Genomic DNA, 23,522 nt, shown 5'->3' with positions numbered 1-23,522 from the left:
TTTCGTTTTGGCAAGTAGCCGTGTAATAAGCGGGATAATGTATAGAACTTTGCCGGTCATTATCGTAAAATAAGCCCCTTCATGGCGAAGCAAGACACCTCCACTGCGCGTCGGTGTCCTGTTCGCCCTGTCGGGGCTTATTTTCTCGATAATGACCGGCGTTCTATACATTATCCCTTACATATCCAGGGCTCTCAAAGTTTGAACTGAGTTCAGAGTGAGATTTTGTCGGGGGGGAGGGGGGTGTATATTAACATGTGACTGCATACATATGTGGTGCCATAAGGACATGCTGACAAATGTACGATAATAAGCATTATTGGCCCTTAACACTAATATTCAGAAACAACACTGCCTCAAAAGGCTATTGGCCTAAGCAACACAAGTAGAGGCATATACTTTTCCCTGAACTTGTAAACATTACAAACGTGGAAAAAAATAATTAGATGTTTATTTGGCATTCAGTCCCATGCTTAAAATATATCTGTGGCATTCAGAAGGCCAATGCTGTGTTAAAGTGTGTGTAAAGTATGACCAAGTGTTTCTTTCTGTTCAATAGAAACAACTTTATCCATCCCCTGTAGGAGAAATTTGTTAATGTTCGTCCCTATAAAACAATAATGGTAAAAATCTAAACAAACATGACCGTAACTCTAAAGTCGCTTCCACCAATGCAAAGAGAACAGAGTAGGGGAGGGCGTAGCCTAACTAGTTTGTGAACGACCCAGAGAAACGCAACATTAAATAGCAGTGCAAGTTGGTGGGCGCTACATAGGTAATTTCTCTGCGTGACAAATATGAAGTGTGGCGTGTGAGCGTGTGCATGGGTTGAAATGCGTAAGACTTCAGAGCCCTGTATATCTATATGGCCGTTTCTCAATTCGCGTACTTGTGCGTGCTCGTGTGCTTGCGGACTCGTGAAACGTCATCAGTCGTTGCCCGAGCACTGTTCCAATTCGAATTACGCATCAAGCGAGTACTGTCGTAAAACCCGGAAGTGTTCTTGATGCGTGCTCGATCTCGCCAATAGGGTCCGACTGCGTCCTGCGTCCTCCTGCAAGACACGCCCCTCGTGTGAAATACACGCCCCTCGTGTGAAATACACGCCTATACAACGACTGACCAATCTCAGCGTGATGACGTAATACGTATGTACGGTGTCACAATGACAATGGGATTTCCACTGAAGTTTCCCCCGTCCTTCCTTACTCTGATGTTGGAGTTTATTTGTAAGCAACTTTATTGGAGCTCCAGCAGTTGTCTTGTTGAGCAACAACATCGTTAACTCTTCTGTTACGAAGCTGTTCCGTTTTTGTCAAAACCTACAAAACGTAGTTATCTTTGCCATACAGCTACACAGCCTGCCACACCATAGGTACACAAAATGGGGTTTCAATATTTCAGTTAACTTCTGTAAGTCCAGATATTGCCTGGTGTTTGTAGGCTACGGGAGGGAGTCAATTTACTGTAACAGTGGAGTTAAAAAGTTAAGATTATGGCTCTGCACGAGGCTATGTGTGACGCCAGACGCCGTCGTGAATCAGACCAATCAGGGCCGACTAAATACACGCCCTCCTTACAAGACACGCCTCCTCAAAATACACGCCCCCGTCTTGCAGGACGCAGTCGGACCCTACTCGATCTCGCCGTTCTATTTCATGTAGGCTACGCCGTCTAGGCTTCGCCTTATGGGCTTGTCCCGTGCGCGCGCCTGCGCGCGCTGAAAATTCAAACTATGCACCTATCAGCGTGGGCACCGCCCACATTTCCCACGGTATCGTGTCTATATAACGCGGTGTATACCGTCGCTCATCCTCCCTTTTCTTTCAGCACTTGTGCTTATCAGCGAGAAATTGAGAACTACAATTAAGAAGATGAGAACTTCAACACGGATCTCCCAAGCCGGTGGCAGCGGCTCGGGCGAGGCCGCGGACAAACGGCCCTTTTCAGGGCCACCTGAGAGCACTCCTAGAGCTAGGTCCTTTTCAGGACTCCTATGCGCCTCCTGTCCCGCCTCCCTGGCACCGGGTGACGGGCACTTGGCGTGCTTTTGGTGCCTCGGCGCCGACCACGCCGCGGCTGCTATGGCGGCCCCCGTCTCCTGTGTCGCCTGCCGGGAGCTGCCTGAAGAGGGGATCCTCTCCAGGCATCTCTTCTTTTCCCCTGCGGTGGAAATGGCTGACGCCATCGACCTGTTCGGACCTGACGTCGACGATGGCATCATCGACGCCTCCCTGGACGACGTCTTCGGCGACTCGGCGTCCGGTTTTTCCCGCTCTCGGGTTACAACCGCCACCGTCATACAACACGAGGGTCCGCGCCGGATGACCGATCTCTTCCGGGAGATCATGGGTGAGGCGGCGGCCATCAAAGGGATTCCCATGCCGGTCCCGCCTCTCGCCCCCGTATCTGACGATATGCAGGGCGAGTGCTTTCGCACCCCATCTTTTTCCCGGCGGGTTACCCAGTGCCCCTTGTTCCCGCCTTTGCAGCACTTGTTTATTGCTGCCGGTGAGGACCCTTCGACCCTGAAGGCTCCGGTAAGATCCTACACGGATTTCACCAACGTGGAGGGGTGGGCCGATACTCAGGCGAGGGGGATCCCTCGCCTGGAGCCTCCCCTGGCAGCGCTTCTCTGTCCGGGCGCCGGGCTCCTTAACGAAAAGCCGCTGCCCCCCGACCGCCTCCAGAAGCAGATTGTCGGCCTAACGGACAGGGTGTTCGTTTGTGCCTCTCAATCCGCGGCGGCGGTCAACAACATCGCCCTGCTCTCCTCTGCCATGGTCTCCTTGTCGGCTGACAGGGAGGCCTACGGCTGGCGGTTTCCCGCTTTTCCAGCGCCATCCTCCAGCTATGCCAGCCGATAGCCGTTTCGGCCGGCCAGCATATGGCGTGGGCTACCATGATTCAAAGGGTCATATGGCTCTCCCACACTGCGGTGCCGGAACGAGAGCGGGCCAGCCTCGTCCAGGGTCCACTAGCGCCAGATGGCCTATTTGGTCCCAGGTTCTCCGAGGTGCTCGCGCACCAGCAGTCAGTCCGTGAGAATCGTTCCCGGTTCGGGACGATTCTCACGGGCTCCTCCCGCCAGCAGGCTGAGAGGAAGCGCGCTCTAGACCGGTCCCAGCGTTCCATGGGACCGCCTCCGACTCCAGCCCCGGTGCAGCAGCCGCAGCCGCCGCGCACGGGGAGAGCAGCAGCGCCACGGACCGGGAAGTTCCGGACGCTTGCTCCTACTTTTTCTTTCCCTATTAAAGAAAAGAGTAAAGACCGTTCGGCCGAACGGCAGTACATGGTACCTAAAGAGCGATATTCCCCAGGCCACCTGCGTCCTACGCTTGTGGTGCGCTCCTCCATGTTGCCTATTTCCCCCTCTCAGCTCGGTGGCTGTAGGGTGACGGTCGGACGGCGTGTTCACATGGCCTCTGGTTCACCTGCTTCTAAGAAGCGGCGTCCCTTGGAGCCTCATGGACGGATCAGAGACTCGTTGCACGAGCCCGTGGATACGGCCGCTTGTACCGGTCTCCTGGTTCCCCACATTATAGGTGAGGAGATGGGTCCGCGCGCTGTGGCTACAGCCTGCGGACAGCGCATGCGCACAGGTGCTGCGGCCGGACGGCTCGCTCCCTGTTCAGCGGGCACGAGCGCGACGTCTAGACAGCTCGTTGTTTTTACAGCTGCTAGTTCTGGTACGTCTCCTACGCTCGCTGAGCCTCCTCCCTTTCGTGGGAAGCCCCCCTTGGTTCACACGCAGTGTGGAGGCGGTAGGGGCAGAGCAGAGGAATACGGGTTATTCCTGGACGGTCTTCCTCAGCTGTCGGCTCGCCCTCTCTCCAACCGCTATGCGTGTTGGCAAGAGCGGTGCGTTCTGCCATCGTGGTTGGACGCCACGTTGAGATGGGGCCATCCCATACAGTTCAAGCGTCGTCCCCCACCCTTTATGGGGTTGGTGGAGACCACGCTACGGGACCCGGCTGCGAGCACGGCTCTGGCAGCAGAGGTGGCACGTCTCTTGGTAAAGGGGGCCATCACTGTCGTTCCCCCCCACGAGTCTCACCTAGGTTTTTATTCCCGCTACTTCCTGGTTTCCAAGAAGTCAGGGGAAATTAGACCTATTCTGGATCTTCGCGTGTTCAACAGATTCGTTGCCACGAGGAAGTTCAGAATGCTCACGGTCGGAGCATTGTTCCGGTGTGTGAGAGAGGGCGATTGGTTCACATCCCTGGATCTCAAGGATGCTTACTTCCACGTCCCTGTTCGGCAGGCGCACAGGAAGTTTCTCCGCTTTGCCTTTATGGGGATGGCGTGTCTGCCGTTCGGCTATTCCCTGGCTCCGCGCACCTTCTCAAAGTGTGTGGAGACGGCGTTGGAACCGCTCAGACGTCAGGGAAAGAGGATTCTCTTCTACCTAGACGATCTGCTTATTCTGAGCAACTCAGAAGAGACCGCGAGAAGGGACACCATGTTGGTGATAAACCATCTCTCCTTCCTGGGTTTTGCCATCAACTGGGAGAAGAGCTCCCCGCTCCCCAGCCGGCAGACAGTCTACTTGGGGCTTTGCCTAGACTCAGCCACCATGACTGCGATGCTTTCGCCTCCTCGGCGAGACGCCATCCTGTCGGCGCTCTCCCGTTTTCACGTTCGCAGAAACGTGACCGCACTGTCCACCATGCGCCTGATGGCAGCTGCCCACCCCGTGGTCCCCCTGGGTCTGCTTTTTATGCGCAGACTCCAGCGGTGGTTTGCTCGCCAACGGTACAAGCCCACGGGACAAGCCCATAAGGCGAAGCCTAGACGGCTACGCCTACAATCATAGAACTAGAGTTATAATAACATAACTATCGTTTCACCAAGCATGCATCGGAGGTGGCTCGTGTGTACTTGCAACCACTATAAATCCCAGGATGCATTTCGCACTCGCAGTGGTACGATGGCGGACAATATGGAGAAGACGCACAACTGTAGCTTAAAGTGTAATTCCGGCGCAAATTGAACCCAGGATCTTTGTTTTGGCATTAAAACCCATCAAATAAGCCTCCCAGATACTTTTTCATTGAAAATCGAGTATTATAGTTTGCCGGGCGCAATGTTTGGCGTCCATGTTGTTGACTTGGGGCATAGTGTTTCGCTTCTAAATCCGCATTTTTGAACCACTAAATAGCACCAAACCTCTGCAGTAGCATGACTAGGGTCCCTACACATAAAACGAAGCACAAACAACTTAGTTTGCAAATCCAGAGTTTATTTAATAAGACAGTTTAACAAGCATTACCGGGAGGTCTGTGTTTACAGGAAGTCCACACAAGTCGATTGCCGAATGCGCCGGAGTTCAGTTCAAGGAGGAAAGTTTTGGAATTTATAATTTATATAATATATATTTATAAACAATATATAGCAAGTGTTGACAAGTAAATTAAAGGAATTGCATATGTAAGTTACAGTTACAAAATAATTGTTCGCTACAATCAAGCATGGCACGTTGTTGACGGAAGACGCACTGCACACGTGATTGACGCATAGAGTGAAGGACAGCTCAAGCACCGGAGAAGACGACCCATCCACAGCTTGAAGTCAAGAGAGAGATGGTTCGTGTTTGCGTCAAGAAACAAAGTTATAAGCCCTAACTTCATTCGAGGAAGTGAAAGATGATCTTGTGAGTTGTCCAGGTAGGTTTACCTCGATTTATTGTGTATAAGGATTTGTGGTGGGAATTTACGGACCACGTCAATCGTTTTCTGCGTCAACCGGGTAGAATAAAGTCATCAGAACGTTTAACAATTGCGGTCATATTTGTGTAAAAAAGGTACAAGACCATACAACAAACAATTAAACAAACGTTGCAAGGAGAACTCCATTGCATTGGCTAAAGCCAGGAATTCACATTGCCAAGACAGCATTGCCCCCCAATACTACCTTACCATTTGGTTAATAAAATGGTAATCTATCAGTTGAAGCTGATAATGGACTTCTCCTTGCAACGTTTGTTTTATTGTTTGTTGTATGGTCTTGTACCGTTTTTACACAAATATGACCGCAATTGTTAAACGTTCTGATGACTTTATTCTACCCGGTTGACGCAGAAAACGATTGACGTGGTCCGTAAATTCCCACCACAAATCCTTATACACAATAAATCGAGGTTACCTGGACAACTCACAAGATCATCTTTCACTTCCTCGAATGAAGTTAGGGCTTATAACTTTGTTTCTTGACGCAAACACGAACCATCTCTCTCTTGACTTCAAGCTGTGGATGGGTCGTCTTCTCCGGTGCTTGAGCTGTCCTTCACTCTATGCGTCAATCACGTGTGCAGTGCGTCTTCCGTCAACAACGTGCTATGCTTGATTGTAGCGAACAATTATTTTGTAACTGTAACTTACATATGCAATTCCTTTAATTTACGTGTCAACAATTGTTATATATTATTTATAAATATATATTATATAAATTATAAATTCCAAAACGTTCCTCCTTGAACTGAACTCCGGCGCATTCGGCAATCGACTTGTGTGGACTTCCTGTAAACACGGACCTCCCGGTAATGCTTGTTAAACTGTCTTTTTAAATAAACTCCGGGTTTGCAAACTAAGTTGTTTGTGCTTCGTTTTATGTGTAGTGACCCTAGTCATGCTACTGCAGAGGTTTGGTGCTATTTAGTGGTTCAAAAATGCGGATTTAGAAGCGAAACACTATGCCCCAAGTCAACAACATGGACGCCAAACATTGCGCCCGGCAAACTATAATACTCGATTTTCAATGAAAAAGGTATCTGGGAGGCTTATTTGATGGGTTTTAATGCCAAAACAAAGATCCTGGGTTCAATTTGCGCCGGAATTACACTTTAAGTTACTCTTAACTTATATATATATTTATATAATATATAATATAATAATATAAGATAATATATATATATATATATAAAGTCGTGTGTGTATAGCTTATACACATGACAGGACACGCAAATCTTTTCAATTTTTATTCATTCAGAATATTTACATACTATTTGAAAATGAAAGAGGCTGGGATTTTGTTTTATATCATTTGTTTATATTGTTCAGTAGTATATGCCTAAATGAGGCCGTAGCACAGTTAACGGATGAGCAGAGGTGGTGACATCATCGAGTCCGCTGCTGTTCCAATTGCAGGTACGTACTCGCGTGCTCGCAAGTCTGTGCTTGAAGTACGGACTTGCCAAGTACGTACTTGCAAGTCATCGAGTCCGTAGTACGCGTGCTAGGAATTGAGAAACGGCCATATCTGTTTATATCTTTGGTTGCTGGGACGTAGAGGTCAACCGGAAGTGGCTTGATAACCACTTGTGGAACGGGCTACAGCGCCACCTAGGGTAGCGGATTCAGCCATGCTCCGGCCATTATCCGATCTATACGTTCGGATAATTGACACGGTCCGTTCGAGTAGCAAAATCGGTATAAAGCTTAATCCGCTTTCCCATGTGAACGCACTGACTGTTTACATTGGGTGAGTAGTGGTGTAAAATAACGTGATTCTGCATAGCATTATTTGATAGAGGCAATTGGTCTATCCACATACTTTACCCCTGAAATCTTCAATAAAGACATTATAAACAAGCATCAAAATATGCTCCACATATTTTTACAGTGTGCATATGGTGAGTAGTGGTGTAAAATAACGTGATTCTGCATCGGGAGCATTATTTGATAGGCAATTTGTCTATCCACATACTGTACCCCTGAAATCTTCAATAAAGACGTTAAACCAGCATCAAAAGATGCTCCCCTTATTCTAACAGTGTACATATAGGGTGAGTAGTGGTGTAAAATAACGTGTTTCTGCAGTGGGAGCATTATTTGATGGAGGTGATTGGTCTACAGATCAAATGTGTGACGTAAGGTAGCATTTGGGTATCATGATTTGATAGAATCTGCTATCGAGTCGCAATACGGTAGCAAAACCTGACAAGCAGAAATTGGCATAACACACAGGTTATTGGGTATATCCTCCTTTATTCCTAGAAAAATAAAATATGCACCCATCTTGAGTCCTCCGTCATTCATATTAGTGGTGGATTCGCCACGAGGAGTCGTTCGTGAATCGTTCGTTCATTCAGTCGAGTTTCCGGTAGCACTAACTCCACTGAGTCTGACTGACTCAGCTGAGAACCGTGCAATGGGGTCCATTCCATGATGCGATTTACCGCTACCGGAAACCAGGCTGAACGAACATACGATTCGTGAACGACTCCTCCCAGTTCAGTCGAGTTTCCGGTGAATCGTTTCACCGGAAACTCGACTGAACGTGGAGGAGTCGTTCGCGATTCAGCCTAGTTTCCGGTAACGGTTAATCGCATCATGGAATGCACGCCATTGCACGGTTCTCATCTGAGTCAGTCAGACTCAGTGGCGTTAGTGCTACCGGAAACTCGTTCGTTCGTTCATTCGAGTTTCCGGTGAATCGAATGGTGAACGAGACGACCGAACGAACGAGAGAGACGAACCGGTTCGGTTCGTTCGTTCTAAAGACTCGTTCATTCGAACCGGTTCGCGAACGAACGAGCCAACACTAATTCATATGAAATAGAGCTGGAGTAGGCTAGTCCTAGTGAGAGAAGCCACTACCTGCAGGTACTTTTCAGAGCTGGAGCAACAGTTCGGTCTTACTACCGTTTTAAAACATTTTTCTCAAAGAGAAAGCTTATTCAAGGTTATGGCTTTCTAATCAGCCTTCATCTCTGGTGAAATAATGAATGAAGCAAGTGGGAAAGACTAGACTTCACATCCGTCTCCTCTTGCATACGGAGCGGCGGAGGTTCCGCATGGTTCCGCCCAGTCGTGGTGGTCAGTCATTATTAGCAGAGTCTCTTCCGGTAACTCTGAGCCCAGTCCACTTTACTTGCTTTCTTCCGGGTTAAACACCACTCTCTGCTACATTCGGTCGCCGGTTCATGTTAACTCTGCTACCTGTTCACTATGCGATATGAGGAGTTAACAACCCTTGTTTCAGGTACGTTTGGTATCCCCGTTTTAAATCTGTGTTTGTATTATATTTGTTTGCTTACCAAACGAGTTTACAACTGACAGACTTTTCAAAAGGAGAAGTAGCCTCACCACAACTTGGGCGGCTGAGTTTACCCTCAGACTGCTAGTATGGAACATAAAGCAAATGTATCGCAGCGTAGAGGGCTCCAGTTCAAACCAACAGGTGAGTGTGGCTTTACAGCTGTTCTGTTCTGCCCTCTCTTTGTTCTTCATAGATCTGGAAACGTTCCTCAATGATGGATTAAAAGGAGAAAATTTGAGCAAGAAGGCAAAGGAGAAGAAGGAAGCCTTCATCAAGCGGATTAAAGAAGTTAAACTTGGGTATGCATAATGTTACACCTCACTTTACTGCTTATCTTTTTGCCATCTTACTGGAAATACAAACCTTGATAGTTTCAACTTTTCTAATAACCATTGTTGCATCTTCAAACAGTTTTCCACAAGACTTCAAAGAGAAAAGTAGGTTGTATTTTCTTGTTATCTTTCTCTACTCAATGCATTCTGTTCCATGAAATGTAGCCCATCCCCTTATAACATCCAACAGGCGGAGAAGATTCAGGAGAGGAGGACGAGTCTGACAGCCACAATGACGGAGGGTCGATGCATTCAGAGCGCACCGACAAGGATGAGGAGGCCAGTGAAGGTACTGTAACACGTATGTCATCCCCTGTGAACGCTAACGTATGCTGTATATACCTATGCAGTGTACAGGAAGCATTGAAAACACTGCGGTTATAAATGAGTTTAACAGGTTATCCAGGGAGTTATCGCTATATCAATCTGTAGAGTCTTTCCATCAAGGAAAAATCTATTTTCATGGACATAGTGACAAAGACATTCTGTCTGTTGCCTAGCAACAACCCGGGAAGCTATTTTGGGCCCAACTGCTGCTCTCCCCCGCCGCTCTGGCAACAAGACTGCTTTATTACTCACAACCCCCAGTCCACAGAGCCTCAGCCACTGGGCTTCAGGTTGAAATACCTAGACTAATGCAGGGCCCTCAAGTATTGAACTGAGAGTGAGATTTTGCCTAAGCAACACCAGTAGAGGCCTATACTTTTCCCTGAACTTGTAAACGTTGCAAACGTGCAAAAAAAATAATTAAATATTTGTTAGGCATTCAGTCCAATACTTAAAATAGATCTCTGTGGCATTCAGTAGGCCAATGCTGTGGTAAAGTGTGTGTAAAGTATGACCAAGTGTTTCTTTCTGTTCAATAGAAACAACTTCATCAATCTCCTGTAGGAGAAATTTGTTAATGTGATTCCCTATAAAACAATAATGGTAAAATATATATATGTAGGTGAAAAACATGACAGTAACTCTAAGTAATTTCCACCAATGCAAAGAGAACAGGGTAGGGGCGTAACTGGGGATGGGTCAGAATATTCGATTATTCAATCATTCGTTCCCGTGGGTCAAAGTATTTCCAAATAACATTTGGACCGTTAACATTTTTTCCATTCAAATAAACAAGAATTAACGGACGGAACTAATGTTGGACAGGTGTCCAAGGGCATTATCCAGCTTATACCATGGTCACTTGCCATAGAAAATAAATTAAGACCATTCATTTATATTTTCATGCGTTTTACAATCCAAATATAAAGTTTTTCACAAACCATGACTTTGTTACCCTGGTAACGCCTGAGGGTTTGACTAATACCTGGAAATATCCCCTCTCGTAAGGTTCTTATGCAACGGAAACGGTGTTCACTCCTCCATTAAATAGGATGGACCTTAGCTACGACTTGGCAACGGGATGTATTCTAGTCCGCTCAGCTATGTGTTATGCATTGTACATATTTAGAATTCGAAATTCTTCCCAGCGTTAATACCACAGATATTATAGGGTCTATCGGATTTAAGTGTTGTCTGATTACAGTTTATATAATTTTTCACAATTTACCAGCTCTCGTTTTGCGCTATTCGTTTCAATGGGAATCGCGATGGTCTATACTTTCAACATAAAGTGTACATAGTTATAATTTGAAATTCGTCCCAGCCTTTATACCACAGATAGGATTACAGTTTATTGGAGTTTTTCAGAATTTACCAGCACTCGTTTTGAAGGCTGAACAGACAATTTGACTGGAACTACTAAGCAGGTAGTTATTTTTTTGTGTTTAAAGGTCCCATGACATGAAAATCTCAATTTATGAGGTTTTCTAACATAAATATGAGTTCCCCTAGCCTGCCTATGGTCCCCCAGTGGCTAAAACTTGCGTTTGGTATAAAACGAGCACTAGCTGTTCTGCTCGCCTTTGAAAAAACGGAGGCTCAAGCGCGCTGATTTGGAAATCTGTGCTCATGACGTCATGAGGAATCTCAGCTCCTCCCCTTACTCTGCCTGGCCCGCCCAGAGACGTTGGCCCGCCAATGAGACTCGACCGTGCGAGCGCCACATGTGTGTGTGTGAATACACACACTGTAACGCAAGTGTTTCTTGTCGGTTCTTTGACGTGTCTTGTATTTCCACAACGAGACTGTCGTGGGGGTTATCTAAGCCATGGTTGAGAAGGAATTGGGGGAAAGGAACTTTGGTTTGACTCGCTGAAGTACATGAACTGCGACAAGCCGCCGGTTGCCGCGAGGCACCATCGCCCGGCAGCGGGCAGCCGGCAGCGGGCAGCCGGCCGCAGGCAGCGCGCGGTTCAGTCGACTTCAGGTTGATGTGAAAGTGGAAGAACCAGAGACGTCGCAGACGTCGCAGAACCCGACAAAGTCGTTTGTGATTCATAATATCGTCTGGAGGCGCACACAATATGTTATATGATATAGATATCTATGTATTATATGATATTATTTAGATATAGAGCTCCAGGACTGTAACGCAAGTGTTGTACATTTCCTTGTTATTTGGATAACCGTTCTGCTGTTGGTGTGATGGCTCATAACACGTCGGACTCTCGTCTCCGGTATTTCTACAACGAGACTCGTATTGGGGGTTATCTCAGCCAAGGTTGAGAATGAATTGGGGGGAAGGAACTTTGGCTTTGACTCCCTCAAGAACATGAACCACGACAAGGAGGAGAAAGGGATCTTTGCCGGGCAGCGCTTATGCACCTCCGCCTCCGGCGGTGGTCCCTCAGCGGGGCTCAAGCGGGAGACATTCGCCGCCAACAATCCCTTTCTCCTCCATGTCGTGGTTCATGTTCTTGAGGGAGTCAAAGCCAAAGTTCCTTCCCCCCAATTCATTCTCAACCATGGCTCAGATAACCCCCACGACAGTCTCGTTGTGGAAATACAAGACACGTCAAAGAACCGACAAGAAACACTTGCGTTACAGTGTGTGTATTCACACACACACATGTGGCGCTCAGTGTGAGCGCCACGTTACAGTGTGTGTATTCACATTGATGTGGACGTTGAAGAACCAGGAACGTCGGAGAACCCAACGCGGTCGTTTGAGATTCATAATATCGGCTCACACAGCTTTTGGCCGTGATAATATCTATTATATGATATAGATATGTGTAGGCTATATGATAATATTTAGATATAGAGCTCCAGGACTCCCGTGTGTTCTAGAATATTTACAGAACACGGCTAAAGGCTGTGTGCGGCTCGCCATTGCGATACATCCACTGTAAACAGAGCGCATGGTGGCTGCAAGCTGCTCAGGGCCACACCCCCACCCTCCTCCTTGACACGCCCACCGAAACAGCGCATTTGGGGGAAGCTCAATGTGCGACTGGCTCGGAGTGGCTGTAACTCTGCACCACGGCTGAATTTAGGGAACGTCTTTGAATACTGTGTTAGTTGCCCACTAATACCTATATTAAAGAATACATAAAATAGCATGTCATGGGACCTTTAAGATACTAAGTGATTTCTTGCCGACGATCCATCGCTGCCTTTGTGAATGTCGGCACACATCGAATAATCAATTATTCGTCCATACCACCCACCGATTATTGGACCATGAACAATTTGAGTTAATCACATCCCTAAGCCTAAATAGTTTGAACGACCCAGAGAAATGCCACGCAAATTCAATGTGAACATGTATGAGGCTTTAATAAAATTCTGGACGATTTTGAAACTCAGCCCGGGCACATTTTTTTAAAAGTGTCTCAAAAAGAGTGCAAATCCGGGCAAAAGAGGACGTCTGGTCACCGTAGGTACGGGGAACCCATTTCATTCCTACCTGTTCCACTGTTAAATAGCGGCGCAAGTTGGTGGGCGCTATCCTGGTAATTTCTCTGCGTGAGAAATACGAAGTGTGGTGTGAGCATGTGCATGGGAAATGCGTGAGACCTGAGAGCCCACCATAGTCAATGCAAAGATGTCATTGAATATACCTTCTCAAGTAAAAGATCAGGAAAACCTAATTCCTTGTGGAGAGACAGACAGCGGCAAGCGTTCCCCCGGGCGGCAGTGAGCAGCGACCTCTTTTATGGCCGCTCGTTTACAAAAAGCAGCTTTGAAGCAGCGGTTGGACCGCTCACTGAAGTGGCTCCGTGGCCAAGGAAATCACAGGAATCCCTTTTGGTTGACCCCCGACCCCCAGGATACTGCTGGTTCTAATCACTAGGAACTAGGGCATCACACACAAACTGAATCCCATTTCTTTGACCTTATCTCATTTTGTTGAAGATTAGAGAGCATAACGTTAACTTTTGATTGTTTTGCTCATAGACGTTGTTCTCCTAGTTTGACAGATAAAATCTATTGGTATGAAACTAAAGAAATTATAATTATTTGCAAACATGTTTCCACCCTATGCAGGTGTCCAGCAGGCTCCTGCCATAGCAGCACAGGATCTGCCGTATGTGTTCAAAGCTGGATACCTAGAGAAACGTAGGAAAGGTAGGTGTTGGTGGGGTGGGGATGTGGGTGCGTGGGGGGGTGTTTATTTAAAACATTTCTATTTTTGTAGAGCACAGCTTCTTTGGAACAGAGTGGCAGAAGAGATGGTGTGCCCTGAGCAGTAACACATTCTACTACTACGGAAATGAAAAGGGTATCACATTCATGTTATTTTTTTTAACCATTAACTTTAATTACTGATAATATGCTGTTGTTTTCATGGTTTGAAGTTTAATAGAGGATCTTTGTGTAAATTGGAGAGAAATATTTGTTATAAAGTTATATTTTTTGGACACATTTGAAGTGTGTTTTTATTCCTCAGACAAACAGCAGAAGGGTGAATTCTCGATTGATGGCTATATTGTCAAACTGAACCACACCTTAAGGAAAGATTCAAAAAAGGAATGTTGCTTCGAAATTTCCGCTAGTGACAAGCGAGTATATCAGGTAGGCCGAATAAGACCATTCTTCTTTATCCACAGGCCTAACAAGCTAAATTACCTTAAAGGCACCCAGTGCAACTTTCAAGGCTTAAAAATAAACATTAAATTTCTAGTCTTTTTTACACGTAGTAAGTTTCAATAACTCCATACCATTACATACCGACATTTAAGCAGCAAAGATGAGACGTCGTTGTGTGGTGAGAACTGATACAAAATCGATAACAACAACAATGCCGCCATTTTCTTTATTTTTTGTAACCTACAATAATTAAAGCAGGCTTCCAGTCAATGGAAAAATGGCTTCTCCCCACCGGTGATTGTTGTTGTTTACGATTTTCTATCAGTTCTCACCACACAACGACGTCTCATCTTTGCTCCTTGAATGTCGATATGTAATGGTATGGAGTTATTGAAACTTACTACGTGTAAAAAAGACTAGAAATTGAATGTTTATTTTTCATTGAATGTTTACATAAAGTTGCACTGGGTGCCTTTAAACTGCATCAACAAATCAGTCAATTTATTGAAATGAATAAATCATTGTAGTGCCCTTTTTATATGCTTATCAATGAGCTTTCACTTAATTAAAAAGTAGTTAAGAAAATTTCTGCCAGTGCACACATCAACATTTACATTTGCTACAACACTTCAGCTATATTAACATGGCTTTAAATTAGCATTATCACCAAATGACCATTCAGGCCTTTCCATGTGGTACATTATACGATACATTATACGATAATTTAAGGTGACCTTGGGTGTTTTGAAAGGCGCCTCTAAATTAAATGTATTATTATTATTATTATTATTACTATGGGGTTGTTTGCTGATACTAGTTAAAATAATAAATAATAGTGATGTTGATTTCCGCCCGCCCAGTTTTGCGCATCATCTCAGAAAGAGGCAGAGGAATGGGTGAAACAGATCGACTTTGTTTTGAGAGGTGTGTACAGCATTTAATGAGCCAAATCCTCACTTTATTAAAAGTTCCATGTATTTCCCCAGCAGTCAATGGGAATTAGTAGTATTGGAAAGAAAGTACATCACCACACTAGACTGTATACATAAGTTAATTTCAATGCCTATTTAATCCATGTAGACATGTCAGGCATTATACCTGAAGACGAGGATGAAGAGCAGGAGATATACGATGACGCTGAGTCGCTGTCTCCGCTGCCCATCGACGAGGACATCTATGAAGAACTTCCAGGTTTGAAGGGCACCAAAAAACCATAAGCACAGTTCTGTTACATTTCCTAGAATACTCACAGGTATCTCTGGGCTCGGTAACTTAAAAATGAACAATTTAACTAAGAATACTTAATACGTTTTGTGTTAATGAAAATTAACTTGACTGCATTAAGTTAAAAGTATCCATCTTAGTGAATGTGAACTTATAAGAGCAGCATTGTTCTTTCTTTCTTTCTTTCTTTCTTTCTTTCTTTCTTCCCCCCCCCCCCCCCCCCCCCCCCCCCCAGAGGAGGATTTGCCTTCTCTTCCAAAACCTCCTCCAAAGTTGGAGACCACAAACAAGCCTGCTCCTCCTGTTCCAGGTACTTGTCTGTGACACAGCAAAATTGGATCAGCCTACCTGAGTTTTGAGGATGTATAATATTTTTCAGTTTTAAAGTCGCCTTACTTTGCCAAGAAGTGAATGTGTAGACTGAAGGTGGAGGTAATGCACCTTAACAGGGTTTAAACCCTTTGCCAATGTGCCAACCTACTATATCTATATCTGTTTAACGTACAATATGTATACAATAATATGTCTTAAAAATATGACGCTCAACCTTTGTAAGCCAAAGAGGAATAAGCCAAATGTATTTGGCGGGGAACATTCAAACGGAATGATAGCATTAGGAAATAACCAGGGTTACTTCCTTTTTTCGGTCATAAAATGGCAGATGGCAACTTCCTCTTTTTGTGTATGTACAAATTGTGTTTTTTCCTGGTGAATGGGTGTTTTATTAGTTTGATCATCGTCTACGTAATCCAGATAAAGTAAAATAGATGATTGGGAATTTCCAAAATATGGTAAACATGTTCAAAAGTATGACACTAACTTTCACATGTGTCGAAAGTGGTCATTAGAAAAAGTTGACAAATATGGTAATGGTTTCTGTAATTCATTGCCTGAAAACGTCTTGTTTAATAGCAAACCTGTTCAGTTGACCCATATTGACCCTTTTCTGCATCCCTGTTGGTTTTACGGAGGAGTAGCGTCTACATGGGAAGGAATTAATTCCAGAAAAACAAAATATCTTAACATGTTCTGTTCTTCCCATCCAGTTGATAAGAGCACCGACTACCCCAACTTCTACCAGAGTAAGTGGGACTGCACAGGAGACATATCGGATGAGTTGTCCTTCAGGCGTGGTGATGCCATTTATATCCTGAGTAAGGTAGGCCCAAACTTCGTCACCTCTCTCTCCTCAATTATATTGGCCCTGTAATTAATGGTAACCATTTCCTCTGACTATCGTGGACGAAATGGTTGTTCGAAGGCGGCTGGCCGGGGCATGGGGTCTGAGGGGGAGAGGCTGGCCTGGGCATGGGTTCTGATGGGGAGAGACAGGAGAAGGACCTCCAGCTCTGCTGTAATGGGGTTAGTTGTGTAACAACAGCATCTGGCTGTCCGACGTCCATCTGCAGGGTCTCGGCGCCACTGCCAGGCTGGGAGTGGGGTGACGGCGGGGCGGTCAGCAAATAGAACAGGGGTCATCAGCCCACACTCAAAGGCGTGTCTTTCAACTCTCCAGTCAGGGCCCTCAATAGGTGTGTGTGTGTGTGTGTGTGTGTGTGTGTGTGTGTGTGTGTGTGTGTGTGTGTGTGTGTGTGTGTGTGTGTGTGTGTGTGTGTGTGTGTGTGTGTGTGTGTGTGTGTGTGTGTGTGTGTGTGTGTGTGTTAGATTGAAGTATGCCATCTAGTGGTGTCTCGGATCTGTGCAAAGGAAATACCCACCAGCTCTATCTTTTAGGGCTGTAACGATACACAAATTCACGATTCGGTTTGTATCACGATTTTTGACCCACGGTTCGATACATCCCACGATTCTTTTAAATTTAAAAAGCATTTTATTTAAACAACACTTAAATACCAATTATCTTAATGTAACATTTAATAACAAATAATTTGGAACACTGAACAGATTTGAACCGAAAGAATACTATTAAAGTATAGCTAAATTAATAAAGAAATAACCAAAGATTGCAGTTGGAGGATGCTTTTTGCTGGTAGGCATAATGGGGCCCCTTTAACTGTTTGGTTGGTTTATTCAAATATCCTTATTAGCGCTTCTTATTAGGCTATGTAGCTTAAATAATGACATAATCAGGCCGTATAGAATGCAACATGTTTAATAGCCTAACTTTCAATAGATGAGGAAAAACATGAACGTCGCAATAACGAGGCATAGTGTTACGAGTAGCATATGTGTGTGCGGGGGAATGGCAGTGTGCGCATGCGTGTGTGAGTGACGTCAGCGAGTGAGTGGACGAGCGAGGAGAGCGAGCGGTAGCGCGTGTGTCTGGTGAAGAAGCGAACGAGTCCAGTAGAATAAAGTACTCATCCTGTCAATAATCGGTGGCCGCTTCATTCCGACCTATAAGCAGACAAACTGCCAGTCAAATCACACAAAACAATAGAGACAGGATCACACAGGCAATTTTTTTCGCGCTTGGCCCACTCTGGATAAATGTCGTTCATATCGCATATGAGGACTTCGACGGCTGTGGAGAAATGCAATCCTCCGTAGCCACTGAGAGCTGTGATCACAGAGAGGGCATCTCGTCACATATTTACGGCATCGATAGGAGGGGGCGCTGTCAGCAGACTATTATTTAGACAAATTATTAGCAAATTTAAATCGGACAATTTGACCGAAGAGTTAGAAAGGGCATATCGCGCTTCTGCCTTCTCACACCGCGAGACAGGTTCGTGGCTTTGAGTATCGCGATTTTTCAGTTTGATACGCGTATCGTTACAGCCCTACTATCTTTAAATGATATGCACTCTCCCTCCATTTGTGTATACATAACTTTATTATTAGATGGGCAGAAAAGGGCAATTCAAACTTTTTTTGATTTGTTTCATGTGTTTTTATGTTTAATTTACATTTTGGATGTGGATAAATAATATAATTCTGGTCCAGTATTGCTTGATTTGTTTGTGTTTTTGCGTCTGGAGAAGAGCCCAGAGAGCCAGTTACCCTTTAGACTAGGAGAGCCATTAGCTCAAACCTTGGTGTTGGGGGTATTGACCTGCTGTGGGGCAATGACCATAAAACCTGTCTGGACCGCAGCAACCAGCTGCGGCAGAAGGGTTGGTGCCCCCCACCACCCCAGCCCGCTGCTCTTCCTCCTCCACTCTCCTTTTTCTCCCTGTTCCTCTATCCCTCCTTCATTCCACAGGCCAGAAATAGCTGCTGTCTTTTCTTTTCTTCTTTTCTATGATACTGGTTGGGGTCTTCTTGAGTAATTCATGTAGGACACTAAATGATAAATTAATCTTTTAGACATGGTGATATAGGGCTGCTCGATTATGGGAAAAATCATAATCACGATTATTTTGGTCAATATTGAAATCACGATTATTCAAACGATTATCTTTGAGTTTGAAAACGTGTTGTATTTATTCACCATGTCTCTCCCAAAAAAAAGTTTGTAACTGAGAACTTTGAAATTTCGCCTTAATAAAATACACAAAATGGTCAAAAAGAAAATGTTCCAATCTAAAATGATATACAGATATGTGTCCAGCTGTTCTGACCTTTCTATAAATCATTAAAAAATAATAAAAAAAATAATAATTAACAAAAAATCGGATAACTCGATTATGTTAATTTTCTGATCGTTTGACGCTAAAATCGTAATCGCGATCAAAATTCGATTAATCGCCCAGCCCTATGGTGATAGGCCCTATCCCATAACGCTGTCCAACTAGGGTCTAGTAACCAGCAGTGGGAGCTCTAAACATCATCTTTCTGAGATAATGAAGGCCAGGAGTTGGTTTGCAGATGAGTCCCTTGACACTCTCCTCTCTGCAAGAACAAATGCTGTGGGCCCTGCTCTCCTGGAAGGAGTGGTAGCCCCTCTTGGGTTTGGTTTGTAACCTCCTTTGGTAGCCTGTCTAGGGTTTGGTTTGTAACCCCGGGATGTGAGGGGCTGAGTGGGGCACCCGTCCCTTGGCCTTGATTTACCATGTGATGTCCAGAATGATTTCTGTCCTGGCGGGACTTGGATGTGGGGTTAGGCTCTTGACCAGAGGGAATGGTGTGTATCCTCTGTTACTCTGGGGTCCCTCCCCACTGTGCCCTCCTTACATCTCGCCATGTTCATTTGGAGCTATAACCTGTCACGCCGGGGCAGATTTACACCTGATGGCCTGTGTGTGTGCGCGTGTGATGAAAGATGTCAGAGTTGATTGTAATATGTTTGCCATTTATTCCACTAATGAGAAGAAAAATAACTTAAATGAAGTCTGAACAAATGTAGACGCTGTAGATTTAGTAATAATTAATTTTCTTTCCTAGTTTTTCTGTGGTCTTAATCTGATGTACCATATCACTCCCTATGCTTCAAAGCAGGTTTATAGCTTCTCCTTTTTCACCACTCTCCAGGAATATCAGAACTTTGGTTGGTGGGTCGGGGAGCTTCAGGGCAGTGTTGGCATCGTCCCCAAGGACTTCCTCATGCAGCTTTATGAAGTTTAACTCGTGGAGGACGGCCTGAAGAAAGGAATTGCAAATCCTTTGGAGAAATGTACTGAAATTGCTCATTACCTTGTTTCTTTTGCAGTTGGTGAGGCTGAATCATCATTTTATCACATTTCATTTTGCACTGTTTTGACCGCACATTCCCTTTTCTGATCCATGCAAACTGTGACTTGTAACTCTTAAACATATGTATAATATGCTTTGTGGCTTTTGTATTAAAGAAAAGCAATTCAATAAAGATGTAAGCAAGGCTCATGCACATTTCTTAAATCGAATGCAAGGTCGGCAACCAGGTAGCAGAGGGCTGCAGATTGCTAAAACAGATCTACAAAACGCTTTTGTTAGGAACCTAATGCTTAGAGGACTGCCTAGTCACTAGTGCATGGAATGTGGAGCAAAGCATTTCTTTAAAGAATTCTTAAGACAATACTAGGGGTGTAACGGTACATGTATTTGTATTGAACCGTTTTGGTACGGGGTGCTTGGTTCGGTGCGGAGGCGTACCGAACGAGTTTCAATACGGACATATTAAGTAGAGGACCGCATGTGTGGAACATGCTGCAGCGGCACATGCACAGTTGCGCACACCGTAGCTGTGTTCGAAATCGTTCCCTATTCACTCACTCACTATTCCCTATATAGTGTTCATGATCAGTGTTGGGCAAGTTACTTCCAAAATGTAATATATTTCATATTACTAGTTACTTGCATTTGAAAGTAATACGTTTCTTTACAATATTACCTTCTGTGTAGAGTAATAAGTAATAAGTTACTTATTACTTTCACCAAAATAAACAATCAGGACAAGGTGGATGGGGGGGGGGGGCAAACATTAAAGTCTAATGAGGTCTATATTGCATCTGCATGTAGTGTGTACCATGAATAGCTGAATTACAATAATGTTATGATATAGAATAATTAAACAACCAAAACCTTTACACGACAAACTCTTTTTCTATGCCTCATTTATTAGCTCCTGAGTTACAAAGTGCAGCCACACAAACATTTAACAAAAAAGTTGCATTTCCATGAAATCAAACATGTTTATACTATTTCAATAATTTCAACTATTTCAATAATAAAATAAAAGTGCACTTCAAGAATGACGTCTAACCGCCACCAGACAGGGCATGTTTTGTAAGTATTTTAGAACCTGAGCATATATCCTGCCCTGAAATAGCAGTAATAAAAAAGAGCATGAGAACAGCATAAATAATGAAACACATTCAACATTTCAGTCCCACAGAGACTTTAACTATCTAACTTATGCGTTAGAGCCTATTAATGTTTTGGTTAGGACCAAACAACAAAGTCTTTGTAGCAGCCCTTGACACGAAATGACCGGAGAGTCTCTGACGGGTGCAACCTTTTATTCTTTTGTTGCTATGGCACCGTGAAACTAGAAAAAGTAACATTTGCACATTGTAAATCAACTACCGACCTACAACAACAACTCAAACTGGCGTACGACTTTATCGTCATTGTTCTCAGACACGCCCTCTGTTCGCTGATTGGCGGCCGCTGTGGCGGCACCAGAAAACCAAACAAGAAATGTGGGAGGAGTAGGGAAAAGACTGTTTTGCGGTTTTCGCGATTTAGCGAAAAATATTCATAGACGCAAATGGGCGTGGCCTAGGCCAAAAGATGCAGCAGACTCCAGTGCATCTGTGTGTACAAGTTTTTGGACTCTGGGAGGTTCGGTGTGGGAGTTATAGCCCCAAACATGTTTTCCTAGGTATAGCGCCACCTAGTGACCGAAATGTCTGGATTTTGTCGTCTGCGTAGTCTACACGCACCTAGATCTAGTCATGCAATTGGCGTGTGTGCACCATTTACGGTTTGGGCTGTGGTACCACTTTTAGGGGGGTAAGTATAAAAAAAAACACTACAAAAACAATAGGGATCCAACCTGTTGGCTTGGACCCCTAATTACATACAGCAGGTCCAGACCTAGTACTGAAGGGAAATTCAAATTGAGCGGAAGTACTTAGGCGGGCGGAGCCAGGCTACAGTGGCGCAGGGTAACATGGGACTCTCTAAATCGACGCCACTTCGACCTGGGCGGGACTTTACGTCCTACGTCACTCGCTATGGGTGTGCATGTGTGCGCATAGCCGTCACTCGCGATGGGTGTGCATGTGAGAAAGGTTTTGGCTTTAGTGTCTATGGGTTGGTAATAACGGTTCTGATGATTTTTCTGATGGAAAAGTGGTCTTTTATTTCCATAATCTTTGTTCAGTGAACGCATAAACCCGTTTGTTAGTTAGCAAAAAACAAAATGCGATCTCTTTGTTTACAGTTACCAACGACCAACTGATGATTGGGGGTTCGATTCCCTAGTGATGCAAGGTTTTTTCTTTCATTTTGGACTGCACACGCATCGCGAGTGACGGATACTCGCACAATATACACACATCACTGTCTTTACAATTTCTAGGTAACCGAAGTTTAAAGATTGTCAAGTGGTTAACTCTTGAATCGCATGTACTAAGACCTGATGGGTTAGTGGTCAGATAACAACTCATTAACGCGGGGGTAAGGGGTTCGATTCCTTAATGAAGCTAGCTTTTTTCTTTCATATTGGACTGGATGTTTGTATGCCATTTTGCGTAACTTGTAGTTTATGATGAAGAAATGTTACTGGGGTTAAGGTTAGGGTAACGCTAAGGGTAAGACACAAAGTGTTTTTGCAACACAATATTTCTTACAATAACAAAGTCCAAAGTTTTGATGACTCCAGTAGGAAACCTGAGATACCTAGAGAAATGCGTGAGTGCTCACAAAACATCAACAAGTCCACAGTGTGGTACAGGGTGATCATTTCTGATATACAGTACAAAAGCTGAAACTATTAGCCAGGAGTGGGAAAGATGCAGACGCAGACGCAGACGTGGGAAGCAATAAGACGCACCAACACACAGTTGCCTGTTGCAAAATGGTTCAGAGTTTCATAGAAATAGTTAGGGTTAGCTGGTATGGCGTTATCTGGTATGGCTATAGTCTAATGTTAGCTTAGTTCGTGTTGTTTCGTCATGTTTTAATCGCTGATAATAGTAAGTCATTTGTAGAAATATAGCCTATCATCACAAACTGTAGGAATGTCACCCACCCTCCATCGCGTACGACACTGACGCTCGTAATCTGTAGTGCAAGGGAGTTCGTGCACAGATCCCAGACAAACGGCTACGCGCACACATGCAAACCCATAGCGAGTGACGTAGGACGTAAAGTCCCGCCCAGGTCGAAGTGGCGTCGATTTAGAGAGTCCCAGGGTAACATACAGGAGCTTTTAGCTAATTTATCAGCAATTTCATTGACATACTCCATGGTGGGCTGGAATCCAACAGAACTGAATAACTAAACCAAGGCTTATAATATTTAAAAGAAGATGCTTTACCTCTATCACCAAATCTTCACGTATTGAATTATCTGTTATAAAACTTAGTATCTACAACCCATCTAAGAGCGGTTATTATTGTGGCCATCTCGATTGAGTATACTGATAAAGTCACCCACTCTATATCCATATCCTTTTTC

At 44.7% G+C, this 23,522-nt stretch overlaps 1 protein-coding gene across 3 annotated transcripts in view; it reads left to right on the top strand.

The window, feature by feature from the left end:
• The first annotated feature begins 8,475 nt into the window (after positions 1–8,475).
• skap2 (src kinase associated phosphoprotein 2) overlaps positions 8,476–23,522 on the top strand; it is a 362,220-nt gene continuing 347,173 nt past the window's right edge. Inside the window, exons 1-12 of one of the 3 annotated variants that reach the window (XM_060053603.1) lie at positions 8,476–8,982; positions 9,233–9,338; positions 9,451–9,476; positions 9,562–9,660; positions 13,749–13,829; positions 13,900–13,983; positions 14,152–14,276; positions 15,152–15,215; positions 15,372–15,482; positions 15,751–15,825; positions 16,562–16,674; positions 19,890–20,235. In XM_060053603.1, the coding sequence (XP_059909586.1) occupies positions 8,949–8,982; positions 9,233–9,338; positions 9,451–9,476; positions 9,562–9,660; positions 13,749–13,829; positions 13,900–13,983; positions 14,152–14,276; positions 15,152–15,215; positions 15,372–15,482; positions 15,751–15,825; positions 16,562–16,674; positions 19,890–19,982 (1,011 nt within the window). In that variant the 5' untranslated portion in view covers positions 8,476–8,948 and the 3' untranslated portion in view covers positions 19,983–20,235. Of the gene's footprint in view, positions 8,983–9,232; positions 9,339–9,450; positions 9,477–9,561; positions 9,661–13,748; positions 13,830–13,899; positions 13,984–14,151; positions 14,277–15,151; positions 15,216–15,371; positions 15,483–15,750; positions 15,826–16,561; positions 16,675–19,889; positions 20,236–23,522 lie in introns of those variants that run through there. The other 2 variants (XM_060053606.1, XM_060053605.1) reach the window with 2 other exon arrangements.

This window comes from Gadus macrocephalus, chromosome 6, assembly GCF_031168955.1.
Source record: "Gadus macrocephalus chromosome 6, ASM3116895v1".
NCBI lineage: Eukaryota > Metazoa > Chordata > Actinopteri > Gadiformes > Gadidae > Gadus > Gadus macrocephalus.
Note: the sequence above shows the minus strand (reverse complement) of the source record. Positions and strands in the feature narration are given on the sequence as shown.